A 21,398-nucleotide genomic window follows, 5' to 3' on the forward strand; every position below is an offset into this window, starting at 1 on the left:
GCCAAGCTATATACTCACACTAATTAAAATACAGAGATCGCCTTGACGTGCGGCAAACGGGCTCAAATAATTTTGTACAAAATGTATTTGCCAAGCATCTCTAATTTATAAGTATAGCACTAGCAATTATTATGCATTTTTGTACTTTATTTGGATTGCAGAGAGCTGCTGCATTGCATTGTTTTACAGTGTTGTTATGAGCCATAGCAACGTGCCCCTGCCCATTCGGATTTGCTGACTGACCCCCTTTTTCTTTGCAGTTTGTACTGGAGGTGTGGCTGACACCTCAGTCGTGCATTCCTGACCAGCTCGTCTGCCCCATAGGCTGATTTTAATTAGTGTGAGTATATAGCTTGGCCTGCTCCCCCTCACTCACTGGAAGCCATATGACAAAATTCCATTTATCCTAATACTATACAGTGGCAGAAATACCCAATTAATAGCTTAGTTGCTGATTAGGATGTAAGGGAAAACCCCATGTAAAGCTCTAGAGAGCATAAATGTGTTTTTATCCAATTTGTTAAATTAATTTCAAATTTAGAATATACAAATTGTTACTGTAGTACAAATGTACACTTGCAGGAATTGTGTAAGACAGTAATACCGGAGACAAAAAAATGTGCTAAATTTACCAGTAAAACTTTTTAATACATTGTATTGCTGACAGACATGTAGTCAGATACATACAGTAGAAGTAAGTTAGGACATGTGAAATATGGGAAGTAAATGATTATATGTGTTAAAACATGTATTCTCCATGGATCCACTGGTTTATGGAAGTGGTTTGCTCAAAGTGTCGTAAATTGAGTTTGTAACCCCCCAAGTAATGCAAGATCGTAGGATAATAAGAGATGCGCCTCTGTACAGCATTGATACTCTTCCTCCGCATTTCTTCCATACTCCTAATGCGACTTTTCTTACATGAGGTAAGTTGTTTCCCACTTCTGCCTGCATATTTGCAATTATAACACTCAACGGATAAAGTGCAAGTGAGGTAAGGGCACCATTGAGTGCTCCAGAGCCCAGAGAAGAGGCCCAGATAGGGAGACCTGGATAAGTCAAAACATCTCTCAATGGTTCTTTGCAGGAAAGAAAAATGGCACTTCCTACCATGTTCCTGACAAGTATAATAGTGAATCCTCGGTACAATCCACATGTTAGCCACTGTCTTTTTTTGTAGGTCTGGAGTTCTTGAACTATTGATCGAGTGTTGGGAAAATTTACATTATTACGACCATCCTGCAGAATGTTTTGAATTCTTTCAAATGGTACTAGTAGAACGGCTTCTATTGCTCCAGATAAACACCCAGAAAAGGCACAAATTTTAGCTCCTGGTGTACCTCCCTTAGAGAAAAAATGTTGGAGACTTCCTTGGGTTCCAAAAAGCAAAGTTCCTTGAACTGTTTTTGCCATGAGTGGTGGTGTCAGGCCACGATAGAGATGTTTAACCCCTTCTTTGCTCAACTGACATGTGGCAGCTCGGATAGTCAATGTGTGAAGCTGCTGTCGAAAAATTGTTTTATATATAGGAAAGGTTAGAACAGTGGACAGAAAGCTTGACGCTGCTCCCACAAAGTAACTACTATTCCAGCTGCCCCATCTTGGATCATCTCTGCTTTCCATCTTGTTTCCTTTCAAAAGCTGATTTTCCCAGTAGAACTTCAGGGGTTAGAAACCAGTATGATCCACCCTCTATGTAATAAATGTGAATTCTGTCCTACGGATATCTACAAAAAAACACAGATAAAAAAAATTAAATCAGAAGTCACACTAACACAATAAAGCAACGTGTGTGTGTGTATATATATATATATATATATATATATATATATATATATTTTTCACATACTGTTGGAAAAAAGGGTGCAAGGGTGTCATTCCCTCAGCTGAGTTAGTCCTACAAGGAATTGTGTCTGCTTTAAAATTGAATTTCCTGGTGGCAGACTCCCTTTAAGGATTGGGCCAAAATTGAGAGCCAGAACATGCAGAAAAAAAGAAATTCCCCTGCACTTTTTACAGCAGACACTGATCATTATAAATGGTGCTATACATTTATTGTACAGGTTGCTACAGTTAAGGATAATATGTGGATATTTTTCTTGTCTTGGGACTTCTGGTATGTTTTATAAATTGTGTTATTGTAAAATTCCATAATAGGAAGAATGTTTGAAGGGCTTTTAATCCCTTCCTGACATCAGCCTTCCATTTACGGCAGATATTGGGGCTTTAACTCCTTAAAGGGAATGTATCATCAGAAAATGACCTGTTTTTATGTTAAACATATTTTTAAACAATTTTTTGTGGTTATTCATAATTTTTTATGTCAATATCTATATTTAAACAAAAAAAAACATAAAATCCTGCAGTTTTCACACTGGCCACAAAGCCTAACAATAGGCGCCACTTCTTGACCTGTACCGATCACTTTACTGCAGTTATCTGCTTATTTGTCATTTTAATCCTGCTTGTAATGATATAACCTCTGTGTATAGAAAACACATGAACCACCATTCACAATAGCTTATCTCCTGACATCTGCACATGTCATACGGCATGCCTAAAAAATCTCCCATAGAAGTCAATGAGGTCCCCTCCTGTCCATTGTATCTATGGCCCATGCGGCTACTGCAAAGCAATTCTCTAAATGCTTTTAACGGGGTTCTCCGGGAATGAAGAAAATGAAAATACTTAAACATTACTTTATTATAAATATATTCCAAAATGCCTTTCATTATTTATAATGACTCGATTTGTCTGGGGAGCAATCATTAGAATAAATAAAATGGCCACCATCCTATTAGTACACACAAAACTTAATCACACAGGAGGACAAGTTACTTCACAACACTGAGGTAAAGAACTGCCTCATCCTCCTCTTTGCTCTGCTTGTCAGGGATTATGGTCCTGAATACAGTTTTATATGATCTTCAGCTGAATCTCTGTGGGAATGGAGGTCATGAGGAGACATTTAGTACAGAGCAGAGGGTGTGGGTAATGGGCAGCAGCACTTGTATAAAGTCTTCATTACCACAGTCAGTTTGTCCTCTCTGTACTTCATGTCTCCTCATGAATTCCATTCCTACAGAGGTTCAGATGAAGATCATAATAAACTGTATTCAGGACCATATTCCCTAAAAAGCAGAGCAGGATGAGGTAACTCTTTAGCTCAGTGTTGTGAAGTAACTTGTACTGCTGTGCGATTAGGACAGGTTTTGCGTGTACTAATAGGACGACGGCCATTATCCTAATGATTGCTCCCCAGATAAAACAAGATATTATAACTAATAAAAGGTATTTGGGAATATATTTATAATAAACTAATATTCAAGTATTTTCATTGTCTTAATTCCCGGAGAACAGCTCAGGCAAGATGGCAGCCCCCATAATCATGTTCATGAAACAGAATAAAGGAACCTGCAATCAGAGAATAAAACAATTACAAAAAATGCATACTGTATGTGTTGCTATCTGGTTTTACCCAGCAGAAAAAAAATTGGTGACACATTGCCTTTTTTGCCTTAAAGGGGTTTTCTGGGATTTTAATATTGATAACCTATACTCAGGATAGGTAATCAGATCGGTGAGAGACCAACACCCGGCACCCCTGCCGATCAGCTTGTTGAAGGGAAGGTTCCCTTGTTTGTTTACCTGCTTGCTGAAGACAACGCAGCAGTGAGCAGGTGTAACTACAAGCCGTACCATTTATTTCAATGGGACAGCTCATTCCTATTCACGTGTCCCTGTCCCAAGGACAAATACCTCATATATTGTTAGTGGTTCTTCTTGGTATGGCAATATCCAAATTTGGCCATTATCTGCTGCCAGCACACCTGGCAGGGCTGAGAAAGGAAGGACCACCATTTGGAACACAGATTTTGCTAGAATGATTATCAAGTGCCATGTTGTGTTTGCAGTGGTACCAGTAACAGCAGAAACCCTCAGTAAGGCCTCACATGACCGTATGTATTTTGCGGTTCGCAAAAAACAAATCCTCAAAAAATACGGATGACATCCGTGTGCATTCCGTATTTTGCGGAACGGAACAGCTGGCCCCTAATAGAACAGTACTATCCTTGTACGTAATGCGGACAATAATAGGACATGTTCTATTTTTTTGTGGAATGGAAATACGGAAACGAAATGCACACGAGTACCTTCTGTTTTTTATGGACCACTTGAAATGAATAGTTCCGTATACGGTCGTGTGCAAGTGGCCTAAGTGATCTCATTTTGGAAACTACACTCCTCAAAGAATTAATCTAGGGTGCAGTGAGCATGTTGACGCCACTGGTGTTTTCCTGACTAAGGGTACTTACACACTAGAGGCAAGGAACTCCGGCAGTCTGTTCTGGTAGGTGAACAGCCTGTCGGATCCGTGCTGCCGCTAGTGCACGCGTGCCCCCGGACTACCGCTCCGGCCCCATTGACTATAATGGGGGCGGGCTGGAGTTCCGGCGGTAGCACGGCAAACATGCCGAGAGGCGGCCAGAATAAAATTCCGACATGTAGTGGTGCCGGAGCGGTAGTCCGAGGGCACGCATGCACTAGCGGCAGCACAGATCCGACAGGCTGTTCACCCGCTGCAACAGCCTGCCGGAGTTCCTTGCCGCTAGTGTGAAACTAGCCTAATACACAGAGTGCAAATTTCTAATTTTTCACAATTATTCAATTTCAGTTACCAGAAAAATGTATCCCCTAAATTGTTATGATGGTTCTCCCCAATAGGTCAGTACCTCACATGTGGTCAAAATCTGCTGCCTGCCACATAGTACGGCTCAGAAGAGAAATAATAACATGCAACATTTAAGGCCTATTTTGGTAATATTTAATACATTGTACCACAATTCCAGTGGCTTACAGGTGTCAAAATACTATGCGAAGTTACCCTATTTAGGAAAATACAGCCCTTAAAGAATTTACCTAGGGGTGTAATGAGTTTTTTTTAAATCCACAGGTAGTTTTAAAAAAGATGTACATACTGCTGTTAGTGCTGGGTGAAACTTAAAATTCAGGTATAAAAATGTGTATAAATTAGCTCGTAAAAATATTGGTAGGCAAATTTATGAAAACTTTTGGTTAAATTGTTTCAGAAAACTATTGGCAGATAAATTTGTTCATAAAAATTGTAGTGCACCAACTAGGCACAAAAAATAGTATGTACAATGAGGTACTAAAAATTGAGGTAAGCAAACTAAAGCTATTGCTAGAAGCAACATGCCATAAGCTCTAGGAATATAAGATGTGTGGAGTACATACAGATAAATTAGCAGTTTTCAATCCAAAACACAATCCAATTTGAATTAAAGGATGTGTACAATTAATATTCCAGTGATGTGTAGCATATGTTAACCATTTGTGCATCCATTTTCTAGCCATCTGTCTGTTTTTAATAGCTGTTTTGCATCAGTTTCTCATGGCCGTTAAAAATGGGCATGAAAAATTTATGAATTTCATTTCATTTTTGTGCCCTCGGTACACATAATGTCCCTCATAATGGCCCCCAGCAATAATAATGTCCCTCATAGTGGCCCCATTTGTAATGTCCTTCATTGTGGCCCCCAGCTTAATTAATGTCTCCGATAGTGGCCCCAAGAATTAGTAATGTCCCCCATAGTGGTCCATAATGTCCCCCATAGTGTTTCTTAGCTGTAATTTTTTGCTTTAGAAAAATAAAAAATAAAAACAGACTCATCTTATTTACTTGCATGCGCAGAGGCAGTTGCTCCTCTCTTGATTGAAAAAGTACCTGCCAAAGGACCTGTGCTCAACGTGATGAAGACACCATGTGCACCCAGCATGAGCGCGTGGTGACATAATCATACTGAGTGCAGGTCCTTCGGCAGGTCTTTTTCAATCAAAAGAGGAGTGACTGCCACTACATGTGTAAGTGAATGAGGTGAATTTTTTTTTTAACCCCCGAAAAGGCCATATTATACTAGTGTACCAGTTCTTAACTGCCGTTAGGCAGGTGCACTCTTATCTAGGTGGCTGTTAAAAACAGTCCCATTGATTTCAATAAGGTCCGTCTGGCCTTGAAAACAGCCTAAAATAGGACATCTCCCCTTTTTTGACAGCAATGATTCACTGGTCATTAAAAAAATGGCCATGTGAATATCCCCTTTGACTTTCACTGGTGCTAAAATGGCTGTGTGACGGCCGTTACTTAAACAGCCATCATGCAGACATTTTTATATATCAAGTACATGTAATCTTAGTCTCCTGGCACTTTTTTCGGCAGAATGACACTGACATACAGTGCTTTGAAAAGTATTGGTAAACCCTTGAACTTTTCAAAATTTTTTCACTTTACACCCACAAACTTAAATGTATTTTATTGGGATTTTATGTATTATGCCAACACAAAGTAGCAAGTATGTGTGAAGTGAAAAGAAAATGATACATGATTTTCTAAATCAGAGTATGGGGGGCTGAATACAAATGCATGCGACACTTTTCTGATTTTTATTTATATAAAAATTTAGAAAATTGTGTATAACTTTTTTCACTTCACAAATACTTGCTACTTTGTGTTGTTCTATCACTAAATCCCATTAAAATACATTTAACCCCTTAATGACTTATTTTAGAAAATCTGACATGTATCACTTTACATGGTAATAACTTTGGAACACTTTTACTTAACCAAGCCATTCTAAGATTGTTTTCTCCTGACACATTGTACTTCATGACAGTCATAAATTTGAGTCAATATATTTCACCTTTATTTATGAAAAAAAAAAAAATTACCAAACATTTTGAAAAATTTTAAATTTTCTAAATTTAACTTTTTCTGCTTTTAATACAGAGTGATACCTCATAAAATATTTATTACTTAACATTCCCCATATGTCCACTTTATGTTGGCATCATTTTGTAAATATCATTTTATTTTTTGGGGATGTTAGAAGGCTTAGAATTTTAGAAGCAATACTTGAAATTTTTAAGAAAATTTCCCAAACCCACTTTTTAAGGACCAGGTCAAAAAGTGACCCCATTTTGGAAACTATAGGATAAGGTGCCAGTTTTATTGGTACTATTTTGGGGTATATATGATTTTCGCTCTATATTATGTTTTTTTTGTGAGGCAAGGTAACCAAAGAATGGATGTTTTGGCACCATTTTTTAATTTTTTTTACAACATTCATCTGACAGGTTAGATCATGTGCTATTTTATAGAGCAGATTGTTACAGATGCGATGATATCAAATATGTCTACTTTCTTTGTTTGTTTCAGTTTTACATAATGAAGCATTTTTGAAAAAAAATTGGCACACTTTGGTGTGGGAGGAAAACACAACACCGAGCATAAGAGTGAAGGGGAAGACAGGGAATCAGGACTGAGAACTAAGGAAGGAAGATGGACACCTCCTAGTAAAACCCTAACCAAAATCCTGACTGACTATCAGTATGAACAGACCCCAGAGGTAGGTGTGTTCATACACAGGAATACCTAGAGTCCTATCTAGCCCTATAGGACCCTGGTACTAATGGCAGGGATGAGGCTACCTGTTCCTCCAAAAGGAAGAACAAACAGGAGTCTCGCTCAGGCCTAATACAAACAATTGGGAAATGCAACACACAGAAACCAAACAAAATACAAAAAGGAAAGGAAAGACTTAACTTAAAAGAAGCAATGGAAGCACCAGGAACTCCTTCAAGATTCACACACCGGCAATCCAAAACTGAAACTATAAACTGCACAGCATTGTGGGAAAAGCAACTATAAAAAAGGAAGGTTAAATGACCACATTAGCAACACATGAGGAAAGGAGCGTGGCCATATCAGAAACAACACAGATGTCAATTAATCCACAGGGAAAACCTGTCAGATCAAACCAGGTGTTGCTAGTGTCACGTGGGAACATCCGTGACAATTATGTTTTTGTGTCTACATTTTCTGAACGCCATTTTTTTTTTTCTGCCGATCGCCTTGTGCAGGGGCTGATTTTTTACAGGATACGTTGGCGTTTTTATTGGTACCATTTTTGGGTACATATGATTTTTTTGATCATTCATTATTACACTTTTTGGTAATAATGAATAATCAAAAAATGGGTAATTTTGGCACCGGTTTTTATTTTTTTAAGGTGTTCACCTGAGGGGTTAGGTCATCTGTAGGGTTGAGCGAACCTGAACTGTAAAGTTCGGGTTTGTACCGAACTTTAGAATTTTTGGACCCCGAACCCAACCTTCAGTAAAAGTTTGGGTTCGGGGTTCAGCGAATTAATGGCACTTTTTGAAAGGCTGCAGAGTAGCCAATCAACAAGCATTTAACTCGTGTGCCCTTAGAAGCCATCACAGCCATGCCTTATAATGGCATGGCTGTGATTGGCCAGTGCAGCATTTGACCCAGCCTCTATATAAGCTAGAGTCACGTAGCGCTGCACGTCACTCTGCTCTGATTAGTGTAGGGATAGGATGCTGCTGTTGTGAGGGGGAGAATAGGACATAATCTTTACTCAGAAGTGCTTGTTAACTTAGCGATCTATCTAGATTTAGTTTTGTGGGTGCAGTGCACAATCTTTTTACCCTGCCCTGAACCCAGTGACCCAGAAAAAAAACTTTTATCCGTCTGTTAGTTAGGTGGGCGGCGGCGGCCATTTTATGCAAGTTCTGTGCACTAGCACAGCATATGTGCATTTGTGACAGTCAAATAGAAGCTTGAAATACTGCAATTATATTCTGGGTTTAAAAAAAAAATCACCCATTTTTGGCAAAATACTCAATTTTACAGCCCTTGCTGCATTTGTCAGTGTGAAATTCAAGCGTTATATACTGCTGTCATATTCTGTTATTTAAAAAAACACCAATTTAGGGCAAAATCCTAATTTTGCGGCGTTTATTGCATCTGTCATTGTTAAAAACAAGCTTGAAATACAGCAATAATATTCTGGGTTTAAAAAAACACCCATTTTGGGCAAAGTACTTAATATTGCAGCCCTTGCTGCATTTGTCAGTGTGAAATTCAAGCGTTACATACTGCTGTCATATTGTGTTATTAAAAAAAACTTTTGGGCAAAAAACTTAATTTGCCGCCTTGTCTGCATCTGTCAGTGTGAGATACAAGCTTGAAATACAGCAATAATATGCTGGGTTTAAAATAAAAAAACATTTTGGGTAAAGTACTTAATATTGCAGCCTTTACTGCATCTGTCATTGTGAGATACACCCTTTAGATACTGTTGTTCTATTCAGTTATAAAAAAAAAACCATTTTGGGCAAGATCCTAAATTTGAGAAATATGAGGAGAGCGTCAAATAAGGGACGTGGCCCCGGTCGTGCTGCTGCTGGCGGATCTCCTGTTGCAGGGAGAGGACTTGGTCGATCGTTGCCAGCTACACGCACAAGTGAAACATCTTCCTCAGGTGCGAGTAGGCGACAGGTGCGGTCAGGCATTCTGCCCCGTTAATGTATAATTTTTGGATGCTTGTGCAGAACCAAATGGGAGACAAAATCAGGTGTGCACTGCGCAACGCCATCTGTGGCAAGGTCCACCTAACTACGGATACGTGGACCAGTAAGCACGGTCAGGGACGTTATATCTCCATAACAGCACACTGAGTAAATGCAGTGGCGGCTGGGCCTGAGGCAGAAAACAGTTTGGCGCATGTCCTTCCACCACCAAGGATTGCAGGGCACTTCAGTTTGCCTCCTGTTGCTTCCTCCTCCTACTCCGCTTCCTCATCCGGTCAGCGTAACACCTTCACCACCAACTTCAGCACAGCCAGGGGTAAACGACAGCAGGCAGTTTTAAAACGTATCTGTTTAGGGGGCAAACCCCACACCGCGCAGGAGCTGTGGACGGGCCTTGAACAACAGACCGATTAGTGGTTGGTGCCAGTGATCCTCAAGCCCGGCCTGGTGGTGTGCGATAATGGGTGAAATCTCGTAGCAGCTCTGGGACTAGCCGGTTTGACGCACATCCCTTGCCTGGTGCATGTGCTGAATTTGGTGGAGCATAGCTTCCTTTAAAAATTACCCCAATATGTCAGAGCTGCTGCATAAAGTGTGGGCCGTCTGTGCGCGCCTTCAGCGTTCTCACCCTGCTGCTGCTCGCCTGTCAGCGCTGCAATGTAACTTCGGCCTTCCCGATCACCACCTCATATGCGATGTGCCCACAAGGTGGAACTCCACCTTGCACATGCTGGCCAGACTGTGCGAGCAGCAGCAGGTGATAGTGGAGTTTCAGCTGCAGCACGCACGGGTGAGTCGCTCTGCAGAACATCACCATTTCACCACCAATGACTGGGCCTCCATGCGAGACCTGTGTTCCTTGTTGCGCTGTTTCGAGTACTCCACCAACATGGCCAGTGCCGATAATGCCGTTCTCAGCATTACTATCCTACATCTATGCCTCCTTGAAAAAACGCTGCTGGCGATGATGGAAGAGGATATGCCACAGGAGGAGGAGGAGGAGGAGGAAGAGGGATCATTTCATAGGGATTCTGGCCAGTCATTCACAAGTGGCTTCGAGGGTGGGTTCCTGCACCCACAAACCCAAGGTACACAATTGTCCTGCCAGGGCACAGTTCTGGAGGATGAGGAGGTGGAGGATGAGGAGGAGGAGATGGAGGGGAAGGAACCGTGTTCACACCAGGGTGGCACCCAGACCAGCACATGGCTATCACTGGTGCGTGGCTGGGGGGATACAGAGGACACAGATGATACACCTCCCACAGAGGACAGCTTGTCGTTGCCTCTGGTCAGCCTGGCACACATGAGCGATTACATGCTGCAGTGTATCCGCAACGACCGCCGAGTTGCCCACATTCTAACTTGTGCTGATTACTGGGTGGCTGCTGGATCCCCGTTACAAGGACAACGCACCATCCTTAATTCCGCCACTGGAGACTGATCGTAAGATGTGCGAGTACAAGCGCACGCTATTACACGCGCTGCTGGTGGCATTCCCACCTGACAGCGGGGGCACAGTGGAAGCACAAGGCAAAGGCAGAGGAGGAGGAAGAGGTCACCAACGCAGCTGGGGCACCACGAGCACCTCAGAAGGCAGGGTTAGCATGGCCGAAATGTGGAAAAGCTTTGTCAGCACGCCACAACAACCAGCACCAGTAGCTGATATGAACGTCTTAGCAGGAGGCAGCATTTCACCAACATGGTGGAGCAGTATGTGTGCACACGCCTACACGTACTGAATGACACGTCTGCCCCCTTCAACTTCTGGGTCTCCAAATTGGGCACATGGCCTGAGCTTGCCCTTTACGCCTTGGAGGTGCTGGCCTGCTCTGCAGCCAATGTATTGTCTGAACGTGTGTTTAGCACGGCAGGGGGCGTCATCACAGACAAGCGCAGCCGCCTGTCCACAGCCAATGTGGACAAGCTCACGTTCATTAAAATGAACCAGGCATGGATCACACAGGACTTGTCCGTACCTTGTGCAGAATAGACATTTATACCGGCCTTAACCAGCCATTGTTATACTACAGCGCAATTGCTCATTGTTGTATTTTGGATATTTCACACTCTTTTGGAGTGTACCCTAATTAAAATAAATTAATCAAAAAAACAGTGTTGGCTACCTCGTCCTACTCCACCACCGCTTCCACCGCCTATTCAAACTCCATATAGACCTCCACCTTATAAATTAAGTTTAATTTTTTTTTATTTGTACGTATTTTATTTTATGTCATTTTACTAATTTGTCTTTTATATTTTCGGGTGAAAATCACCAATCTTTGGGTGTGATACACCCTGGGTGTACCTAGTAGACAGGTAAAAACATTTCACTAATTTGTCGGTTAAATTTTTGGGTGAAATTCACCAATATTTGGGTGTGATATACCACTGCTATACCTAGTAGACAGGTAAAAAAAAACAACGTAATTTGTGTGTTACATATTCAGGTGAAATTCACCAATTTTTGGGTGTGATATACCCCGGCTGTACCTAGTAGACAGGTAAACACATTTCACTAATTTGTCTGTTACATTCTTGGGTGACATTTTACCAATTTTGCTGTATACAAACCCCTGCTCTGCATAGGTGACAGGGAATTACATTTCAAAAATTCTTCTTTAATTGATGTGCGCCCCCTCCTTTCATTCAATGCTTAAACTTTAACAACTTGTCCCACATTTGCGCTTCAATAATTTGTCCCACTTTTCCGCTAGATCATATTTAATTTAAAAAAATTAACCTCCCTTGGATGTGGTCTCTCCCTCTTTGGAGTGGAACCCTGATTCGCCGCTAACCATGATCAACATGGTAGGCGCAGAAAAGAAAATCGAAAGTTGATAGAGCAGATATCAAATTGGATCGTGAACATCACGGGGACGTGCGACATGGTGTGCACACGCCTACACGAACTGACTGATGGGTCTGCCCCCTGCAACTTCTGGTTCTCCAAATTGGGCACATGGTCTGAGCTTGCCCTTTATGCCTTGGGGGTGCTGGACTGCCCTGCGGCCAGTGCATTGTCTGAACGTTTGTTTAGCACGGCTGGAGGGGGTTATCACAGGTTATATTTTTCAATGTTTTGGGGTGTACCCTAATTAAAAAAAAAATTAATTTAAATCCAAAAACCACTACCTCCTCAACCTCCTACTCCATATGGACCTTGTCCTCCTAGATCAAGATTATAATTTTTTATTCTTACGTATTTTATGTTATTTGAAGTCATTTCCCTATCCATTTGAAGTCATTTCCCTATTTGTTTGCAGAGCACTTGCCATGCTCTTAACCACATTTTGCTGGCATTTGCAGCCCTCTAGCCCTTTCCATGACATTTTAAGAGCCATTTTAGTGCTCAAAAGTTCAGGTCTTTTTCATCTGATGGGTTAGGTCATGTGATATTTTTATAGAGCTAGTTGTTATGGACACGGCGATACCAAACATGTTTAGGGTAATTTTTTTTCTTCATTTTTACCCAATTATAAATGTGTGTATATGGGGAAAAAAATTATTTATTTTTTTTTACACTTTTTTGATTCACACCCACTTGGTTCTTGAAGATCCAGTGGGTCTGATGGCTCTACAATACACTGCAGTACACTGTATAGTGTAGTGCAGTGTAGTTTCATTCACAGTAAGGCCTCATGCACACGAAAGCCGAAAAAAACGAAAGCCGCCCGTGTTGCCTTCCGCAATCTGCGGAATGGAACGGGCGCCGGCAATATAAATGTCTATTCTTGTCCGCAAAGCTTGGACAAAAATAGGACGTTAGATTTTTTTAGCGGAGGCCGCGGAACGGAGCAACAGCTGCGGACAGCACACGGAGTGCTGTCCGCATCTCTTGCGGCCCCATTGAAGTGAATGGGTCCGCATCCGAGCCACCAAAACGGCGGCTTGGATGCAGACCCGAACAACGGTCGTGTGCATGAGGCCTAAGCCTGATCAGGCTCCTGCCTCTGGCAGGACCCTGTCAGACTTACATACCATGGCAAGCCTGGATGCCTGTGTAAGGCGTCCAGTTGCCATGGTAACCATCGGGACGCTGCCACAGCAGAGCAATGGCCTGATGGGAAAGGGGAAGGAGCTCCCTCCCTCTGCTATGATCAATCGGGAAGCTGCCACAGCAGCGCAGCACCCGATGGGGGAGAGAGCTTCCTCCCTGTTAATCCTTTCCATACAGCGGTCCCTACGGACCGCGGCATGGAAGGGTTTAAACGGCTGCCAGAAGTGCCAGCAGCCATGGTGGCCATTACAGTAGATGTATGTTACAGCTGACAATCTGCTAAGCTCGGCCATCCTGAATAATTGTGGGGGTGGGGAAGTGTGGGGGGTCGGCCCCCTCATTATTACCTGATCCCGCTCGGCCATCCTGAAGGGGGGGGGGGGGGTGATCAGGCACAGTGAACTCAGCAGCACAGCCCTGATCGCCTCAACACTTGCTGAGGAGATCAGAGCTGCGCTGCTGAACACTGCGATTGGTCAGTCAAATCTGACTGACCAATCGCAGTGATCCAAAGGCAGGGACCGTACTTGCGGAGACACTGATCTCATGACATACTGTGCTCGTCATGATGTGGTAACTAACACCATATCATAACGTACACAGTACATCAGACATTAAGGGGTTAAGTTTGTGGGTGTAACATGAAAATCTTTTAGAAAAGTTCAAGAGGAATTAATAGTTTTTCAAGGCACTGTATGTAGCTATGGGTAAACACATCTTTGACAGTGTTACCAAACAGCGTATTTAAAAACAAGCTGTTGTTGCATGTGTTATGTTTTTTCATTTTATAAAGCTTCCAAAAACTGTTGATTATTGGGGAAGATGGAGTTTAAACACACATAGGCGTACTTTCATACTCGCGTTTTAGGTTTTCCGTTTGTGAGATCCGTCTAGGGATCTCACAAGTGGTCCAAAACGGATCAGTTTTGCCCTAATGCATTCTGAATAGAAAAGGATCCACTCAGAATGCATCAGTTTGCCTCCAATTAGTCTCCATTCCGCTCTGGAGGTGGACACCATAACACCAACGTTTTGCTGTCCGCTTGAGAAACTGAGCCAATCTGTCCTGGCACACAATCTGGCACAATAGAAAATGGATCAGTCTCCCGACTTTTAATGGAGTTCATGACGGATCCGTCTTGGCTATGTTACAGATAATACAAACAGATCTGTTCACGACGGATGCATGCGGTTGTATTATTGTATCGGATCAGTTTTTTGCCTTAGTGTTATGGGAAAAGAACAAAGGATTGATGGAACCAAGCATTCTAAAAATTATACCTAAACAGGGGCATATCCCTGCCCCTACTTATACATACATGATAATGTCAGAAGAAAGAGTGGCTCATTCTGCACAATTGTCTAAAAATTATGCCTTAACCTGGGGAAGAATACCTTCCCAAATTTACACATACACGTGTTGTTAGAAGAAAGATTGACTCATTCTGCACAAGCATCCAAAAATTATACATTAACGGGGCAGAATGCCTGACCGTATTTGTATACACACACACACACACACACAATCACGTGTTAATTGTCAGTAGAAAAAGTGATTTGTTCTGAACAAGTCTGGAAAAATTCTCCCTTTTAATTTGGAGCACCAGCAGTACATTGTGAATGTGGAAGGGGTAGGGTAAACATGGCATATGGCTGCAATAGTAGCGGCAGCAGTAGTAGCACAGCATGTAATAGACAAGGCAGTAGATAGTAGTAGTGGCGATTGTGTAGCGGTAGTAATGGCAGTGGGGACAATAGAAGTGGCAGTAGGGAATTATCTGCAGGCAATAGAAGCTGCTGCAGTGGCCATACAGTACAAAACATGATGGTAGCCAGGCAGACAGCACAGTGGCATGACTGAAGTAGCAACCATGTGGTATAGAACATGATGGTAGTTAGCAGACAGCACTTTGGCATGATGGTGGCAGCAGCCATTTGGTACTGAACATGATTGTAGGCAGGCAGACAGCACAGCAGAATGATGGTGGCAGTGGCATCAGCTGAAGCCTTACAGTACAGAACATGATGGTAGGCAGGCGGACAGCGGCATAATGGGGCACCATTGGGGAAGGGGGTGACTGATTCACTGGCGTCAACCAGGAGAGTGTGAAAATCTTCACGGATCGATGTCTCATTCAATTTGACAAAAGTGATGTTTTGTACTCTGGGGGAGCACATTGCCCCACGCCAAGCTGAAAACTCTCTGAGATGACACTGGAGGCTGGGCAAGACAGAACAGAAAGCATACTGGACCAGTCTGGGCCACTGTTCCAGTCTGCCTTTCCATAAGTGTATGGGCTCAGAGAAAACCGTATGTGCCAGAGAAATCGTACTGTCCACATACGACTAAACCTAGTAGTTCAGGCACTGCATGTCCATATGATGTTTATCAGGAGGCACACCAATGGAAGAAACTGTTCTATCATGTAACAACTAGCAAACTGAGTTGGCTGCTGCAGCTTCTGCTGCTTGATGTCACAGAGACAGCTGGAAAGAGGTGATTAAAATTTGGGTGAAGGAGCAAAAGTGTGCCCCATTTGTAGAACAGTGAGGCAATTTTTACTCATGCCTGCCTGGCCAAAAGTTCTAGTGTCGGCATATGGGAAAATATTGCCCAAATTCTGGTAAAAGCGCAGAAGTGCACCACGATTTCCACAACTAAATGGTCCAGCAGCAACTGCACTTCCAGCAACTTGACCAGGTGAGAGTTCAGCACGGTCACAACTAGGGTTGTTGCAGGTATCGAAATTTTAATTTTTTCAATACTGGCCTGCACTTCTGCGCAGTCTAGTATCTCTGAACATGAGCGCGCTGCTGTCGGCGCGCTCATTTTCCCTCAGCAGCACAGGGGAGAAGGAAGCAGTGTCTCCCTCCACCCCAGTGCCGCTGCCACCAATGAGGAGAGAGGTGCGGAGGAGGGGCGGGCGCACTGCGCCAACAATGATAGGACTTTTAATGGGTTCGGACTTTGTTAAGCAGCAGGCTATACAGAGCGGCGCCCAGAGATGTGCCAGCACTTACTATTATTCCTGGGCACCGCTCCGTTCGGTGTGGCACAGTGCCCCCCCTGCCCCCAACACCCCAGTATAATAAACATTGGTGGCGCAGTGCCAATGAGGGTTAAAAAAAAATAAAAATAAATTAACTCACCTCCTCCAATTGTTCGCGTAGCTGCCGGTCTCCTGTTCTTTCTTCAGGACCTGTCAAAGGACCTGTGGTGATGTCACTGAGCTCATCACATGGTCCATTACCATGGTGATGGATCATGTGATGGACCATGTGATGAGCGCAGTGACGTCACCACAGGTCCTTTTCCTCACAGATGAAGACAGAAGATATGCCGGGTGAGCGAACAAGTGGATTAAGGTGAGTTAAATTATTATTATTTTTTTTTAACCCCTCCAGCCCTATTTTACTTAGCATTCTGTTTTAAGAATGCTATTATTTTCCCTTATAACCATGTTGTGGCGAAACCAACCTCGCCACTGGGTTTCGGAGGGGCCTGGCTACCAGCCTCTTGCCTCAGGATTATGGCCCATACTAACTTTAAAGGAGAAGACAGACCGGCCGCACAGCTTAAATCTGTCTTTGGAATTGTATTTTATGTTATGTGAGGGTACCCAGATAGCTAATTTTATTGTATTTGTGTAGTCTGAGTGCCATTCACCTAATAATATGCACTCAGACTTGAGCTATCTGGGGATATGTTAAATGTCTGTGTTTACTGTAGGGGTTGTGACAGTGTGGTTATTTACACAGCTTGTCTTGACAACTGTCGAGGCTCTGGGGTGAAATACTATACCACATACTGGACAAAAGTGAATAACAACATCAAAAAACGCAAGGCCCCCAAGGTGTATTGCAGCTTAAGGCTACTTTCACACTAGCGGCAGCCTTCTGTGGCAGACTGTTCCTGCGGGTGAACAGGCTGCAGGATCCGTGCTGTCACTAGTGCACTGTGCTGCTGGAAATCGGCTCCGACCCCATTCACAAACATGGCGAAAGGCGGCCGGAATAAAACTACGACATTTTGGGTGGTTTATTGGCATAAATTTAGTTGTAAATTGTATATACCCATTCTAATTCCCTTTTTGCTTTCTTCTTTATTAACCACCTGCCATCTGGGCCATTTGCCCCCTTCCTGACCAGGCCAAATTTTGCAAAACTGACATATCTCACTTTATGTGGTAATAACTCTGGAACGCCTTTATTTATCCAAGTCATTCAGAGATTGTTTTCTCGTGACACATTGTACTTCATGATAGTCATAAATTTGAGTGAAAATATTTCACCTTTATTTATGAAAAAATCCCAAATTTACCCAAAAATTTGAAAAATTAGAAATTTTCTAAATTTCTATTTCTCTGCTTTTAAAACAGAAAGTGATACCTCATAAAATATTTATTACTTAACATTCCCCATATGTCTACTTTATGTTGGCATCATTTTGGAAAAGTCATTTTATTTTTTTAGGACGTTAGAAGGCTTAGAAGTTTAGAAGCAATTCTTCAAATTTTTAAGAAAATTGCCAAAACCCACTTTTTAAGGACCAGTTCAGGTCTGAAGTCACTTTGTGGGGCCTACATAGTGGATACCCCCATAAATGACCCCATTGTAGAAACTACACCCCTCAAGGTATTCAAACCGATTTTACAAACTTTGTTAACCCTTTAGGCGTTCCACAAGAATTAAAGGAAAATGGAGATCAAATTTTTAAATTTCACTTTTTTGGCAGATTTTCCATTTTAATCAATTTTTTTCTTTAACACATCGATGGTTAACAGCCAAACAAAACTCAATATTTATTACCCAGATTCTGCGGTTTACAGAAACACCCCACATGTGGTCATAAACTGCTGTATGGGCACACGGCAGGGCGCAGAAGAAAAGGAACTCCACATGGTTTTTAGATGCCATGTCCCATTTGAAGCCCCCTGATGCACCCTTACAGTAGAAACTCCCAAGAAGTGACCCCATTTTGGAAACTAGGGGATAAGGTGCCAGTTTTATTAGTACTATTTTTGGGTACATATGATTTTTTTGATCATTCATTATAACACTTTATGGGGCAAGGTGACCAAAAAATTGGTTGTTTTAGCACAGTTTCTATTTATTTATTTTTACAGCGTTCACCTGAGGGGTTCAGTCAAGTGACATTTTTATAGAGCAGATTGTTACGGACGTGGCGATACCTAATATGTATACTTTTTCTCATTTATTAAAGTTTTACACAATAATAGCATTTTTGAAACAAAAAATTATTATTTTATTTTTTGAGAGATTTTCTTATGTAGGGGCTCATTTTTTGAGGGATGAGGTGACGGTTTTATTGGTACTATTTTGTGGGACATACGCGTTTTTGATCACTTGGTGTTGCACCTTTTGTGATGCAAGGTGACAAAAATTGCTTGTTTTGACACAGTTTTTTTTTTTGTTTTTTTTTACGGTGTTCACCTGAGGGGTTAGCTCATGTGATATTTTTATAGAGCTGGTTTTTACGGACGCGGCAATACCTAATATGTATACTTTTTTTTGTTTCACTTTAACACAATAATAGCATTTTTGAAACCAAAAAAAATGATGTTTTAGTGTCTCCATGTTCTAAGAGCTATAGTTTTTTTATTTTTTGAGAGATTTTCTTATGTAGGGGCTCATTTTTTGCGGGATGAGGTGACGGTTTTATTGGTACCATTTTGTGGGACATACGCGTTTTTGATCACTTGGTGTTGCACCTTTTGTGATGCAAGGTGACAAAAATTGCTTGTTTTGACACAGTTTTTTTTTTTTTTTACGGTGTTCACCCGAGGGGTTAGCTCATGTGATATTTTTATAGAGCTGGTTTTTACAGACGCAGCAATACCAAATATGTCTATTTTATTTTAATTTTTCTATTTTTAACATTTTTTTTTCATTCCTTACTTGGGGACTTTTTTTTTTTACATGTGAAACTTTTTTTTATTTTTTTATTTTCAACCTTTTATTTTTATTTTTTTTATTTTACACTTTTCGTCCCCCATAAGGTCATACAAGACCTCTGGGGGACATTTACTTCACTTTTTCTTTTTTTTTCACTGTTGATTTCTCCTGTAATTGGGGCTGACATAGTAGCCCCAGTTACAGAAGAAATGCACCCCCTAGAGAGGCTGTACAGCGTAATTCTGCGCTGTACAGCCTCAGAGCAGGGCTGATCAAGGTCTGTGAAAGACCTCACACAGCCCCTGCACTCTCCGGTCACGGCGGTCACATGACCGCCGGGCCGGAACAGGAAGCGCATAGCGCTTCCTGCTCTGCATACACAGTGCTCAGTGAGCACTGTGTACGCAGCGATCCAGAAGGCAGGGACACCTGGGCACTGTCCCTGCCTTCTCTCTGGGTTGCCCTGCTGTCACTGACAGCGGGCAACCCGATCAGCAGCTGCACGATTAGCGTGCAGCTGCTATTTCTGAAAGGATGTTTTAAAACGTGCTTTCAGAAATAGACGTCCACCCATAGGACGTTTATATCCTATGGGCGGACGGAAAGTGGTTAAATCTTTTACAGGTAAATATTTCTGCATACTTGAAGGCTTTGTTATTTTTTGGTAGTATTATTGTATTCAAAGCTTTTTTGAGTACTCATAAGCATAGTGGACTTGTATACAGTGGTTCAGCTGGTGGGCTCCAGTTTGTGTATATTCAATGTCCAGCTTGTGCCATCTGAGTCTTACACCACATCCCTTAGATTGTTAGGTGGGTTCTACTAGGCAATGAAATGGCATAAATGTGAAAATACCCTGCAATGTTTTGAAGGGAAAGACCACCTTTTGGCTTTTGTAGCACAGATTTTGATTGACTGGTTTATGGGCACTATGTATGAGTCATACATTTTTTTACTTTAATTTTTCCCAACAGGGCTTTGTGAGGGCCAATTTTTTTGTGGCAGGAGTTGCCATTATCATTGGTACTATTTTTAGGCAAATAGGACTTTTTGATCTATTTTTATTTTGCTTTTTGAGAAGCTGGATGAAGAAAAGGCAGCAATTCAGCCATTGCTATTTGGATTTATTTTTCCAGTGCATGTCTTGCAACAGGAAATATGACATGTTATTCTGCTGGTCAGTATAATTACATAGGGGACAATTTTATCTCTTATATATATAATAATGAGTTTCTGTCTGTCTGTCTAGACGTCTGTCTGTCTGTACGTTCTTTATGCGCGACCAAACGACTGGACCGATCTTCACCAAATTCGGCACACAGGTACATCAGGCGTCTGGCAAGATTTTAGACCGGGTATCAGCTCTCTAGGATGTACCGTTCCTGAGATATTCCCCAAAAATTACCCACATTAGCCAATACAAGCCAGCAAGTCTTTCTCTTCAAATCCCAACTGCCATAAACACAGCCATAAACACAGTTTTACTCCAGGTTTGTGGAGTTCACTGTTATTAAAGGGGCGGGCGCTATGAAGGTCACTGTTAAAGGGGCGGACACTGTGAAAGTCACTGTTAAAGGGGCGATCACTGTGAAAGTCAATGTTAAAGGGGCGGTCACTGTAAAAGGGGCGGTCACTGTGAAAGTCACTGTTAAAGGGGTGGTCACTGTGAAAGTCACTGTTAAAAGGGCGGTCACTGTGAAAGTCACTGTTAAAAGGGCGGTCACTGTGAAAGGAGCAATCACTGTGACAGTCAATGTTAAAAGGGTGGTCACTGTTAGAAGGGGCGGTCACTGTTAAAGAGGCGGGCACTGTAAAAGTCACTGTTAAAGGGGCAACAACTGTGAAGGTCACTGTTAAAGGAGCGGCCACTATGAAGGTCACTGTTAAAGGGGTGGTCAATGCTAAAGGGGCGGTCACTGTTAAAGGGACGGGCACTGTGCAGGTCACTGTTAAAGGTGTTTTGTTTGAGTAGTCTCCAAGGCATTGCTCCTGGTTAGCCAGAATCCTACTCCACACTGATGAGGGGCAACACCTCTGTGGATGGATAACCGGCTTAGGTCTTCCCTGTCAC

At 42.2% G+C, this 21,398-nt stretch overlaps 1 protein-coding gene across 1 annotated transcript in view; it reads right to left on the bottom strand.

Moving 5' to 3' along the window:
• Positions 1–652: 652 nt before the first annotated feature.
• The window catches only part of SLC25A53 (solute carrier family 25 member 53), a 159,681-nt gene continuing 138,935 nt past the window's right edge, over positions 653–21,398 (bottom strand). The window contains exon 3 of the mRNA XM_040405939.1: positions 653–1,727. Within this exon, the coding sequence (XP_040261873.1) occupies positions 772–1,623 (852 nt within the window). The 5' untranslated portion in view covers positions 1,624–1,727 and the 3' untranslated portion in view covers positions 653–771. The remainder of the gene's footprint in view (positions 1,728–21,398) is intronic.

This window comes from Bufo bufo, chromosome 8, assembly GCF_905171765.1.
Source record: "Bufo bufo chromosome 8, aBufBuf1.1, whole genome shotgun sequence".
Taxonomy (NCBI): domain Eukaryota; kingdom Metazoa; phylum Chordata; class Amphibia; order Anura; family Bufonidae; genus Bufo; species Bufo bufo.